Below are 12,579 nucleotides of genomic sequence, written 5' to 3'. Positions count from 1 at the left end.
AAATTACAGTAATAGCAAGAAATATACAGCTAAATAAAAAATGTTTTACCATCGTGGGCTATTTTTCCTTTGATTATAAAAAAAAAAAAAAAGAAGGAGGAGAAGATATCTGTTACCATATATCAACAAAAGAAACCCTAATTTGTCATGAAAAAAAACAAGGTATAATTCACCTGGATACACAAACTAGTTGTAAGTATATTTACAGATTTACTAACACATATCTAAGTTGCAAAATTGTGTTCAGGCATTAACATTTGTTTTAACCTCAGGCACTAAGGGGTTAGGCATTGCCAGTGTAGGCTCCTAAAGTTCTTGATAAATTAACTTGGTGAATCAATGTCTGAAAATGTGTGACGATGCACAATTTTTGTGCATTTAGGTCTGTTGAGCAAAGGCCAACTACTTTTGTTACATTATTGCTTAAAGTGGATGTAAACCCCTCTCATCCTTTCTAAACTACTGTCATAGTGCTGATCTATAAGGATATACATAACTCCTGCATGTATCCTTACCTATCAAATGTTTCCCCTCGGTCTGTTATAAGAACTAAAAAACTGCAGATTCTGTGGCTGGATCTGTTGTCTGGAGTTCGGTGGGTGGAGTCGTGAAGTCAGTAGACTTCCCACCCACCTCTACACTCCCCTTGTCAACATACATTTTTTCTTGTGTATTCCTTACACTAAATTCTGCTATGATCACGAACATCCAGTCAATACCCATAAAAGTAACCACATGGCTTCAGAAAAGGAGTGGGGGTGGGAATAACCTGTCACTCACAGCAAGGGGGCAGAACGGACTAAGGTTTTTCTCTGTAAGTCCGTTTTATTTCACTGAACAATAAAAGAGGATTGCTCAGAGCTGGATTAACTCTGTGTGGCAAGACTGGGCACAGATGATAGGAAATCTTATACTGTACATTGTGACATCAAAAAATAAAATAACATTTTTCGGGTTTACATCCACTTTAAGAGCCGGTTCACACAGGGGCAGCACGACATGCCGAGCGACTTTGCAAGGCGATCTGCACACGATTTCAGAGGCGACTTGCAAAATGACTTCTGTATTGAAGTCAATGCAAGTCGTCCCAAAGTCGTACAGGAACCTTTTTCTAAATCAGAGCGACTTGAGTCACTCCTTTTAGAACGGTTCCATACAGGGCTGGACTGGGACAAAAATTTGGCCCTGGACTTCATCCAGACCGGCCCACTTTAATTCAATAATATGCTGCCCCCACCCCCCCGAAAAATCACGCCCACCAAAAGGCCCCTACATCCATTATTGTATATCATGAGAGGGTGAGAAAGAGAGCGAGAGAGAAGGGGGTGAGTGTAAGAAAAAGAGTGAGTGTAAAAGAGAGGGGGTGAGTGTAGGACCCCTTTTTACACTGAGGGTTTTTTAGGCGCTTTTGGGCTAAAAATAGCACCTGTAAAGCATCTGTTTTAAAAAAATGTCCCACTGAGCCATCGGCCCACCAGAAAACTCCCTGTAGTCCCTATGGCCAGTCCATCCCTGGTTCCATAGTACAGAACGGAGCGCGACTTGTCGCCCCTGTGCAGGGCTGGACTGGGACAGAAATTTGGCCCTGGACTTCATCCAGACTGGCCCACTTTGACAGGTCTCTCCCATGGTGGCCAGATAACTCCAGCACCCCCCCGGCCACCCAAGCCCCCTTTCCCCCTTCACTAGCCATTCTACTTTATTAGAGTAGAACAGCTGGTACTGGTACTCTTATAGGCAGTACCAGTGGGGAAGCTAGACATTATTTCACCCGGGGCAAAGAATCAGTTCGGTGCCCCCCTTATGGGAGAAGATTAGGCAGAAGGGAGAAACTCCCAGGCCATAGCTGTTGAGTCAGCTGTCTGTCCCCTCCCCCATGCTCCTATGTTGCCCCCCTGCTCCTCTGGTCCTCCCTCTGCTTGTTTTCCCCCCAGGTGAGCGCTGCGGGAAGGGAGAGACAGAGGAGCGGAGGGGGGCGGCGGTCCCCTGTCACTGAGGCCGGCCCACTGAGCCATCGGCCCACCGGGAAACTCCCTGTAGTGCCAATGGCCAGTCCATCCTTGCCCCTGTGTGAACTGGCATTAAGTTGTAAATTCATGAGGAATGGGAAAGCCTTTGGATACCTTTTCTAGAATACAAAGTTCTGTATACATTTCTTAAAATTTTGTTTTATATTGTTTTTATTATAACAAACATCCGTTTACAAAGCATATTAAAACAAAATACATTGTATTTGCAAACTACAACTTTGCAGGTAAATACATTTGGGTTTTTTTCAGCACTACAATCTAGAATTACATTTTTTGTCTTTTATACAAATATGACCCCTGGTCCTCCTGATACTTATCAACATATCACATCAGATGTGTAGAAGAGATTGACAACTGCTGCCAACATTTGCATTTGTACGCAATGTCCTAAACTTATCCGGTGCAAAAGACACAACTGAAGATCTTGTCGCAGTTTTAGGTCCCAATAAAGTATTTGCTGAAATTAGCATCTGATGGTTAAAAAGTCTTTGGGTTGGAGTAATGGTTTTAGGCATCCTCCTTCTATCCAGAGGTGTTGAGCACATCCAACCTGATAAGCGATATAAATCAGGACATTCACAAAGATTTTTTAAACAAAATCTACCATAGATATGTACAGAAATTCTCATGCCACAGGCTTGTACCAAAGACCACTTGTCTTGTGTTTGTCTTGCCGAGGCACCAGCCCCAATCGGAGGGACAAGAGCTTCGAGAAAATGATGACACCCATCATAAAACAAATTAATAATACACATTTCAAAAAGGTGACAAACACAACCTGTTTTAGTCCTTTTTTTTCCCCCCAAGTTGTGTTATTTTTGCTCTTTACAATTTACAGTATAATAAAAAAACAATGTATTTCGGGCTCCAAACCAACTTGTCTGATGCAAACGTTTTCTTTTTTTTTTTTTTTTTTTTTTTACTTGGCAGCATGTCCAAAATGCAATCAGAAATAGTTTGTGTTTTGTGACAACTATTATTCTGTATTTATAAAAAAAAGGGAAAAATATTTGAAAGACATTCTAGTTTACTTAACAACCTGCCATAATACTGGAAAAGTTGATAAAAAATCCATAGGTAAAACAAAGGTCAAAGAAAACATGGTTACATTTTTTTTTTACAGTTTATAAACATGTACACTCTTTTCTTTTATATATTTATGTATATATGTCCAAAATATTGCTTTGCCATGTTGTTTTTGACTCATGGATAAAAATACAGAATAAATAGCCACATTTTTTTTTATATCAGGAATCTCTGCTAAATTTCTGCCCAGTAAAAAAACAAAAAAAACAAAAACAAATCTAATTTCTATTTTATTTTTACTTTAAGGCAAGAATATAATAAAATCCTAAAAAAAAATGGAATAAGAAAAAGGTTAAATTTTCTTTACAAATTAAAAAAGGAAAAAATATATAAATAAAAAAGGGCAGTGTCACAAATTAAAAGAACATAAATAAATAAAAAAAGCTGCAACTGTTCAATTCTCTTATATATAAAATTGTATAAAAATGTCCTTCAGTCTATCCCAGTGTCTTAAATTTGCCCAAGTAAAAAAAAAAGAAGCTGTCTTTAAGATCTTAGTCTTTGCAGTTTATTTAAAAGCCTCTGGAATGTGATTATGCTGGGATTGTATATTTGTAGGCGGACTGGATATTCCTTCTGACCAATCAGACATATTGGAATGGGGGGAGGAACTTGACCACTGGTCAGGTGACTCAGGAGACGGTGTCAGAAATGGGTGATCTGGCACCTGTAACTGGTGGTTTGGAGAGTTGTCCATTGGGGAGGAGTAACTGTGCTGAGACGGTGGCGTTAAGAACTGAGTGGTTGTCATAGACTGTGTGAGAGGTGCTGGCAGTGAGCCAGTCAGTATTTGTGTGTCCTGGGGGATTATAGAATGTAGGCCATTGCCCGTCATCTGCTGCATTTCTGACTGGGTCATATCACTTCCACAAAAAGGAGCACTAATATGACTGCTGGATGCAGAGTTTGGATTGTGTTGCTGTTGCATACTTTGTTGCTGCAGCTGCAAATTCTGTTGCTGAATTTGTTGTATCTGCTGAGCTTGGAGAAGGTGAGGTTGGTTTGTCATTCGTGTGTTTGGCATAGCCTGGTAGGTCATCATTTGCGTCAAAGCAGCTGGCAAACCATTGTGCAAAGACGTCATCAGGCCATGCTGAAGAGCCGATGCTTGTTGGTGGTTGCTCCTCATGGGATTATACTGGTTTACCATCCCACTCTGCAACCTTGTCAGCCAGTCACACTGCCCATTCATGGCAGTTGCACTGCCCACAGTAAACTGCATGGAACCACTGTTTAGAACCGCACTGGGACTGGACACGAGATGAGTAAGACGGGGTGCCATAGCCTCAAAACCCATTCTGTTGGAACCAGCATTCATTTCTTGCTTGGCAGTCATATTTAAATGACTGAGGCCAATGTGAGAATCTGACATATTGGTGAGGTGGTTGAGAGGCATTGACGGAGACTGTTGAAATGGAGAGGTCATCAGAGGAGGAGAAGAAACATCTGACAAATACCCATGCGGTGACTCCAACGAGTCAACTGGAGATAGCACCCCAGAGCTTCCTGAATCCAGAAGTCCATTTTTCCCATCCTGAGACTTTTTCCTCCTAGCCTTCATATCTTTGGAATCTTTGCATCCAAGAGCCTTGGTGCCAGGCTTTCGAGTCTTCTTCCCTTGTATCGCTTGTTTCATATTGCCAACATAGCCATTTGGGGAACAGATGGGAGGTGATAAGGTTGGACCGCCCATTGGACCGTTATGCATTTGAGGACTCCTCACTAGGTTGTATTCATCCAGTAACCGGACAATGTCATGATGCATGCGTTCCTGGGCGATGTCACGGGGAAGCCTATCCATATGGTCAGTGATGTCTCTATTCGCAAAGTGATCCAACAGCACCCTAGCAGTTTCGTAACTTCCTTCTCTTGCTGCCAGGAACAACGGAGTCTCCTCCTGAAAAAATGGATAGTAAAAATTACTAACATGGCTGTACTGGATATGTCTTTCCTTTATATGTATTCAGAAATGTATTAATGTTACAACAAAATTTTATTTTAAAAACACCATTTTGTCACAAGAAAACAAACGCAAAACAAAAAAAAATTGCACTGTGTTAATAGGTTGAATGGCAATTAAAGGGCCAGTCCAATTACCCCCTCACATTTTTGTAAATATTTTATTACATTTTTTTAATGTGACAACACTGAAGAAATTACACTTTGCTACAATGTAAAGTAGTGAGTGTACAGCTTGTATAACAGTGTAAATTTTCTGTCCCCTCAAATAACTCAACACACAGCCATTAAAAATTATCTAAAACCACTGGCGGCAACAGAGTGAAAATGGCCAAATTGGGCCTAAAGTGTCAATATTTTGTGTGGCCACCATTATTTTCCAGCATGGCCTTAACCCTCTTGGGCATGGAGTTCACCAGTGCTTCACAGGTTGCCACTGGAGTCAGGGGCGTAACTAGAAATCACAGGGCCCCATAGCAAAATGTTGTATGGGCCCCCCCCCCCCCCCCGGATTTACTTCCTTTGCCGCCCCAAGGCCGGGTCCTTCAATGACGCCCCCCCCCCCGCCCAAAAAAAACTAAAAGTCCCCCAACCCTGAAAGCGCACGGAAAAATCATACGGGTGGACCTACATATAAAATGTATAAGGATTGAGGGGTGAGCTGTGTATGGGGGAATTTAGGGGTGATCTGTGTACGGTGTGCAGGATTTAGGGGTGATCTGTGCACATGCAAGTACCCTCCTTCCCAAGTACAGAGCTCTCCACTTCCCAGATTAGTTTGGAGCCCACCCTCCATCAATACACATTCCTCTGGCATCAACCCCCCTTCTTCCCCCTTTCAGTAGTGAGCATTCCGGTCACCCAACTAACATCAGAGATGGGCTGCAGAAGAGAAGCTGTAACTCACTGCATGTCCGTGGAGCATAGGGTGACCACGTGTCCCGGATTGCCCGGGACAGTCCCAAATTTTGCAGGTCTGTCCCGGGCACCTTCATTCTAGGACAATACAGTGTCCCGGAATGAAACTGACACAGCCGCCTCCCGGGCCAATCTGATGACCCCAAAAAAGGCCGCCACATCACCGCTTTACTCACGGACGGTACTTGCCCTGGCCGGGAATGCCTGGAGGAGCACAGTCCCCGCCCCCCTCTTGTGATTGGAGAAATCATAAATCCCACCTGATTTTTGGGAGGGGGGGTGTCCCTGAATGGTAGTTTGGAAATGTGGTCACCCTTGTGGAGCAGCTCCTGTCTGTGTATACCCCCCACCCCTTCCCCCGTCCCCTCTCTGCTTTCACATAGAGATAGATAGACAATGTGTTTTGTAGAGCAGAGAGGGTTCTAAACGGCTGTCGGGAGGAGAGCGCTGTCACTTGTAAATACAGCAGCGCTTCTGTATTGACAAGTGACAGTAGAGGATTTTTTCACCCCTGTGTTGCCGCAGCGCCCAGGGCTGCTGTTAGAAATCACTGGGCCCCGTACAGCCTACCTGACAGGGCCCCCCTAAAAAAAATCAAAACAAATATTTTTGCTAACAATACACCACAAAAATCATTTTTAACATACACAAGCACAAAAAAAACTTATAAACTTACAGGGGAACTGGGCTAAATATACAACAGGAAAGACAATTCCCCTCTTCCTTCACCATCAGAGTTTCTGGCTCTCTTCTGGTGCTTTGCAGGGGTTAAAGAAGGATCCCGAGGTGGAGCATCTTACTACTGCTACTTGTGTGGGTCAGGGATGTGTACTGCGCCAATCACATGGGATGAATAGGAGAAGAGGGTCAGCAGGGATTGGCGCAGTACACAGTACACATCTCACCCACACAAGCAGCAGTAGTAAGATGCTCCACCTCGGGGTTCTTCCTTAAGCCCTAAAAAAAAAAATGGGGTGGGAATGAGAACCATGGGGTAGGGGAGAAAAAGGGTGGGGGGTATGAGATGGGGCAGATAGATCGCTGTCAAGGAGACTGGAGAGGGATAATCAGAGATGGGCATGGGGCATACTCTCAGCTGGTAATAAATAGCCATAGTATAAAAAGTAAATGGGCTGTCTGGCAGGAAGGGGAGAGGGAGTGATCTCTATTGCCTAGTAAAGAAAGTGTTGGGGGTGTGCAAGGTGGGGGGGGGGTTCCAGACATTTGTAATGTTTGTAGATCCTGGGGGGGGGGGACACACACATGTGTGAAGGTAAAGTGTCCGCAGGGGAAAAGTCAGGGAAGGGAGGGGGAGAGATAACAAGCATCTGAGAGGAGCAGTGTGACAGGCAAAGATGAATGGATCTGTGTGAGGACGACAGGGAGCAGGACAGCCAGATAGTGTTTGAGGAGGGGAGGAAGATGCCAGGGAGAGAGAGCATTGCAGACACAGCCAGATAACAGAACTGACCTGTACACTGTAGCAGAAGAGAGCCAACGTGAGGAGATGTTACCACTGCTGCCCGAACCTGCTGGGAGGAAACTTCAAAGGCCCCCCATGCACCTAGGACCCCTGGGCAGTTCACAGAAGTGCCTGTGCATTAAGACAGGCAAGCCCTCCCCCGCTCTCACAGTGTCCTGACGAATCTCCCAGCTTTTAGGGAGAGGAAAACAGGCAGCGCTGGGGGGAGACCAGGCACCTATAGGACATAGGAGGATCACATGTGGTTAGAACAGGGAGGCAGATCGGTGCGCTGTGACAGAAATATTGCCGACAGGAGGGAGAGAAACACAGCATCGGTTCTGTAACTGTCACAGCGCACCGATCTGCCTCCCCATCGGCGGGCCCCACTCGGCTGCGGGCCCCATAGCGCCTGCGTGGGTCGCTATGGCGGTAGTTCCGCCACTGACTGGAGTCCTCTTTTACTCCTCTGTGATGACATCACGAAGCTGGTGGATGTTAGAAAGCTTGCGCTCCTCCGCCTTCCGTTTGAGGATGCCCCACAAATGCTCAATAGGGTTTAGGTCTGGAGACATGCTTGGCCAGTCCATCACCTTTACCCTCAGCTTCTTTAGCAAGGCAGTGGTCATCTTGGAGGCATGTTGTTTGTGGTCATTATGTTGGAATACTGCCCTGCGGCCAGGGGCATTGCTAGGTCTATAAAAGATCTGGGGCTAGAGCCCATAGCAGCAAAGGGTCCCCAAACAACTCACCCTTGTCTGTAGCAATTATAAAAAAAAAAATTCTGCTCAGCTGGGGGCCAGAGGAAGCAAAATGGCCGTTTAATCCCTTTGTTCAAGTGTTTACCTTGTGTGGTGATCCAGATTGGACCGGGCTCTGTGCTTCATCTGCTCAACTGGTGGCCGGGGGAGGAACAGGACTAGTCAATTATCAGGCACGCGGTCATATTTATTATTTTTATTCAGCAGTTCCGACAATTTAATCATTGTCCCGACATCCACTTCTTTACCAATCTGCCGACAATGTAATTCCCGGGAACCGCAGCACAAGGATTACTCCGTCTGAGCCCAAAAATAAATCAAATTCTCCCTGTGGAGTAATCCTTGTGCTGTGGTTCCTGGCAATGTAATATGTCATTTACATTGCCCGGCAGATTGGTATAGAAGTGTACGTCGGGACAATGATTCAATTGTCGGAACTGCTGAATAAAGATAAGAACTGTGCGCCTGAAATGTAACTAGTCATGTTGGAGACTCTAGGTAGGAGACTCTGGGTTTTAACTCCAGTAGCCACCCCCTAGCGACGCCACTGCCTGCGGCCCAGTCTCCAAAGGGAGCTGATCATGCTTGGCTTCAGTATGTCACTGTACATGTTGGCATTCATGGTTCTCTCAATGAACTGTAGCTTCCCAGTCCCAGCAGCACTCATGCAGCCCCAAGACCATGACACTCCAACCACCATGCTTGACTGTAGGCAAGACACGTTTGTCTTTGTACTCTCCACCTGGTTGCCGCCACACATGCTCGATACCATCTAAACCAAATAAATTCATCTTGATCTCATCAGACCACAGGACATGGTTTGAATAAACCATGTCCTTAGTCTGCTCGTCTTCAGCAAACTGTTTGCAGGCTTTCTTGTGCATCATCTTTAGAAGAGGCTTCTTTCTAGGAAGACAGCCATGCCGACCAATTTGATGCAGTGTGTGGCATATGGAATGAGCACTGACAGGCTGACCCCCCGAACCTTCAACCTCTGCAGCAGTGCTGGCAGCACTGATACGTCCATTTCCCAAAGACAACCTTTGGATATGATGCTGAGCATGTGCACTCAACTTCTCTGGTCAACCATGGCGAGGCCTGTTCCGAGTGGAACCTGTCCTGTTAACCGCTGTATGGTCTTGGCTACCATGCTGCAGCTCAGTTTCAGGATCTTGGCAATCTTTTTTTAGCCTAGGCCATCTTTATGTAGAGCAACAATTCTTTATTTCAGATCCTCAGAGTTCTTGAGGTGTCATGCTGAACTTCCAGTGACCAGTAAGAGAGTGAGAGCGATAACACCAAATTTAACACACCTGCTCCCCATTCACACTTGAGACCTTGTAACAGTAACGAGTCACAAGAAACCAGGGAGGGGAAATGGCTAATTGGGCCCAATTTGGACATTTTCCCTTAGGGGTGTACTCACTTTTGCTGCCAGCGGTTTAGACATTAATTAAATTCACACTGTTATACAAGCTGTAGAGTCACTACTTTACATTGTAGCAAAGTGTCTATTTTTCAGTGTTGTCACATGAAAATATATAATAAAACATTTACACAATATGTGAGGGGTGTACTCTATATATATTATACACACACACACATACATAGAGATATATATATATATATATATATATATATACACACACACATATACACACACACACATATATATATATACTACAGACCCCATTCACAACCAACGGCAAGCTTTCACGGTTTTCTTCATACCTTATTATTTTGCATGTCCTTATTGGCACCATTTTTCAGCAGGACTGATGCAGCATCCACATTATTTACAGCTGCAGCCCAGTGCAAAGCAGATTTTCCTGAAACAAATTGAAAGAAAAACTAAATAAATAAAATAACATTTTAACATTACTCAGAATGCACCAAATCAAGTACTGCAGACTGGAAAGAGGACACAGATCACCAGGTCCTCACCTAACTCGTCAATTGCATTCACATCAGCATGAGAGTTGATAAGTTCTTCAACCATGCCTTCCACAGCCAGGCGAGCCGCTAGGATTAATGGCGTCGTACCATCACACATACGGGCATCTAGATCTGTTGCTCTGTTCCGAATAAGAATCTGTTCGACAGAAAGGAAGATCGAAAAAAAAATGAATAACTTGAATATCAATGATTCCACAAGAGTTATGCCAATCATATGGCTGTTATGCTGACTTTCAGGATTTATCAGAAATCTTAAACAAGTATGCCCTTTTGGAAGTCCTGACTTCCCATGTTGCATGCTTGCTCTAGGCCACCCATTCAAAGTATTAGGGCAAATACAGCCAATAAATTTGGTTTTTAGAGGGCATTTAGCACTGGCAACCTTCATACTGCTCTCATTACAGGTTTTCTTTACACAAGAATGCTAGACTTTTGAAAAACCTATTAGACATAAGAATATGCATAGCTTCATGTAAAAAGTCTTATCGTAGAGAAAAAAAATTGTTTGTAGTTATACGTGAACATAAAAAAAAAAGACATACACAGTAAAAACCTTGGTTTGAGAGTAACTTTGTTTGAGAGCATTTTGCAAGACAAGCTAAATTGTTTAATACATTTTGACTTTGATATACAAGCGATGTCTTGATGTACAAGTAGCATCATGTCACAACTGAGTATAAAAGAGAAGAGAGGCGCCTCCAAATGTAGCAATATGGTTACATTTAATGAAGGTAAAACATTTAGAAACATATTGCTACACTTGGAGGTGCCTCTCTTCTGTTTTATACTCCTGTAGCTCCTGATGGATTTTGCTTCCAAATTGTGGAGGCTTCCATTTGTGGATGGACATTGTATGGTAGTTTTATGGTTACACAACCTATCACATTGCTATAATCTTTTTATATATAATATAAACTGAAAGACCGATGAATAAATAGTTGGAACGAATCATTTGAATTTCCATTATTTCTTATGGGGAAATTTGCTTTGATATACAGTACGTGCTTTGGATTACAAGGTTTTACTGTACAAGTTAAAACCTTGGAGAGCTACACAGTGATTGCACCTTACTGTTGTTCACCCTGCAGGTCTACCAGTCTAATTAGAGTGACTACCGACAACAGGCCTTCCATATTTATTGTCATCGATTAACAGGGTTGCAGCGCTAACTCCCCATATACACGGAGAGACTCTACAGATCTCAACATGAGAGAGCAGCATGAAAACATGGCCATAGCAAAATCACATTAAAAGGTCAATTTTAAATAGTCCTAGTTCAATATGACAATTGCAGCTTAAAAATTGCACTCACAAAAGTACACCTTTCCTTTAATCCAAACAATAAACCAGCCATTATGAAATATAATAGAATTATCTACCTGAAATACGCCTTGGGCATCTGCAGCCACAGCGGCATGAAGAGGAGTTCGCCCCATGTTATCTTGGACATTGGCATCTGCACTGGATTCCAGTAATCGTTTGGCAGCGTCTGCTCGGGCATATCGGGCGGCCAGGTGGAGTGCCGTTTCCCCGGTGCGATCAGTTTGGCTATGTAAGCTAGCGCCCTGTCCAATAAAGTCCGAGATCATTTGGCCAGAGGCATCTTCATCCTCTTCGCTGTTGCCAGTTTCCAAGCCTCCTCCACTGCATGCTGCTATCATGAGTGGTGTGAAACCATCTGAAATGGGTTAACAAACACAGTTACCTATTAGATTGATGCCAGAATTCATATCTTCACATTTCATCCATAGGACTGTTACATAAAACTGTATGCCATGCAATGGACCAATGCGAATAGCCAAAAAGGCAAAATGACTACCAAAGCTATTACTTTGGTCTGGTAACCCTTATACTATATAGAGGAAAGAATGGTCTGAATGGTCATCATACCTGGTCCGCGTACATTGACGTCCATACAGTCAGCATCAATTTCCCCCTGTGGCGGTGTGGGTGCCATGGAAGGTGCTCGGAGGTCAGCTGCATCTAGATGTTGTTGGGTCCACTGTCTGTGATCAGTTTGATCACCGACGTCAGGAAGCATCACTTGATCTTCAAACTTAGCAGAACAAAAAACACGGGTTAAAAGGACATCACATTACCAGAATGCTAGCAATAATTTAAAGGTCAACTACACTCAAAGCTAGAATAATGCTTGTAAGTGAAAACTGCTGTGTTGAAACTTCAGGTTGTTCCAACTCTTAAAAACTCCAATGGCAATATTTCCCTGTGGCAGTTTGGGTCTTTGGCTCTGCCTTAATGGTGAGATTTGGGATTCCCCCATAGTAGTTTGTATCTTTTCCCCCTCCCACAATTGGGATATTTTCCTATGCACTTTGTGTTTGCGCCACTCTTACAATGTCAACATTTCTCTGCAAAAGCCTATGTCCCTGCCCCACCAGCAATCGCA

General features: G+C 43.8%; 1 protein-coding gene across 1 annotated transcript in view; it reads right to left on the bottom strand.

Annotated features, from left to right (window-relative positions):
- Nucleotides 1–3,467: 3,467 nt before the first annotated feature.
- Nucleotides 3,468–12,579, bottom strand: part of NOTCH1 (notch receptor 1) — an 84,061-nt gene continuing 74,949 nt past the window's right edge. The window contains exons 30-34 of the mRNA XM_040324109.1: nucleotides 12,063–12,228; nucleotides 11,552–11,850; nucleotides 10,161–10,308; nucleotides 9,948–10,045; nucleotides 3,468–5,013 (exon numbers count right to left, since the gene is read on the bottom strand). Of these exons, the coding sequence (XP_040180043.1) occupies nucleotides 3,625–5,013; nucleotides 9,948–10,045; nucleotides 10,161–10,308; nucleotides 11,552–11,850; nucleotides 12,063–12,228 (2,100 nt within the window). The 3' untranslated portion in view covers nucleotides 3,468–3,624. The remainder of the gene's footprint in view (nucleotides 5,014–9,947; nucleotides 10,046–10,160; nucleotides 10,309–11,551; nucleotides 11,851–12,062; nucleotides 12,229–12,579) is intronic.

This window comes from Rana temporaria, chromosome 9 (genome assembly GCF_905171775.1).
Source record: "Rana temporaria chromosome 9, aRanTem1.1, whole genome shotgun sequence".
Taxonomy (NCBI): domain Eukaryota; kingdom Metazoa; phylum Chordata; class Amphibia; order Anura; family Ranidae; genus Rana; species Rana temporaria.
The sequence above is the reverse complement of the archived record's forward strand: the minus strand, read 5'-3'. Positions and strand labels throughout refer to the sequence as shown.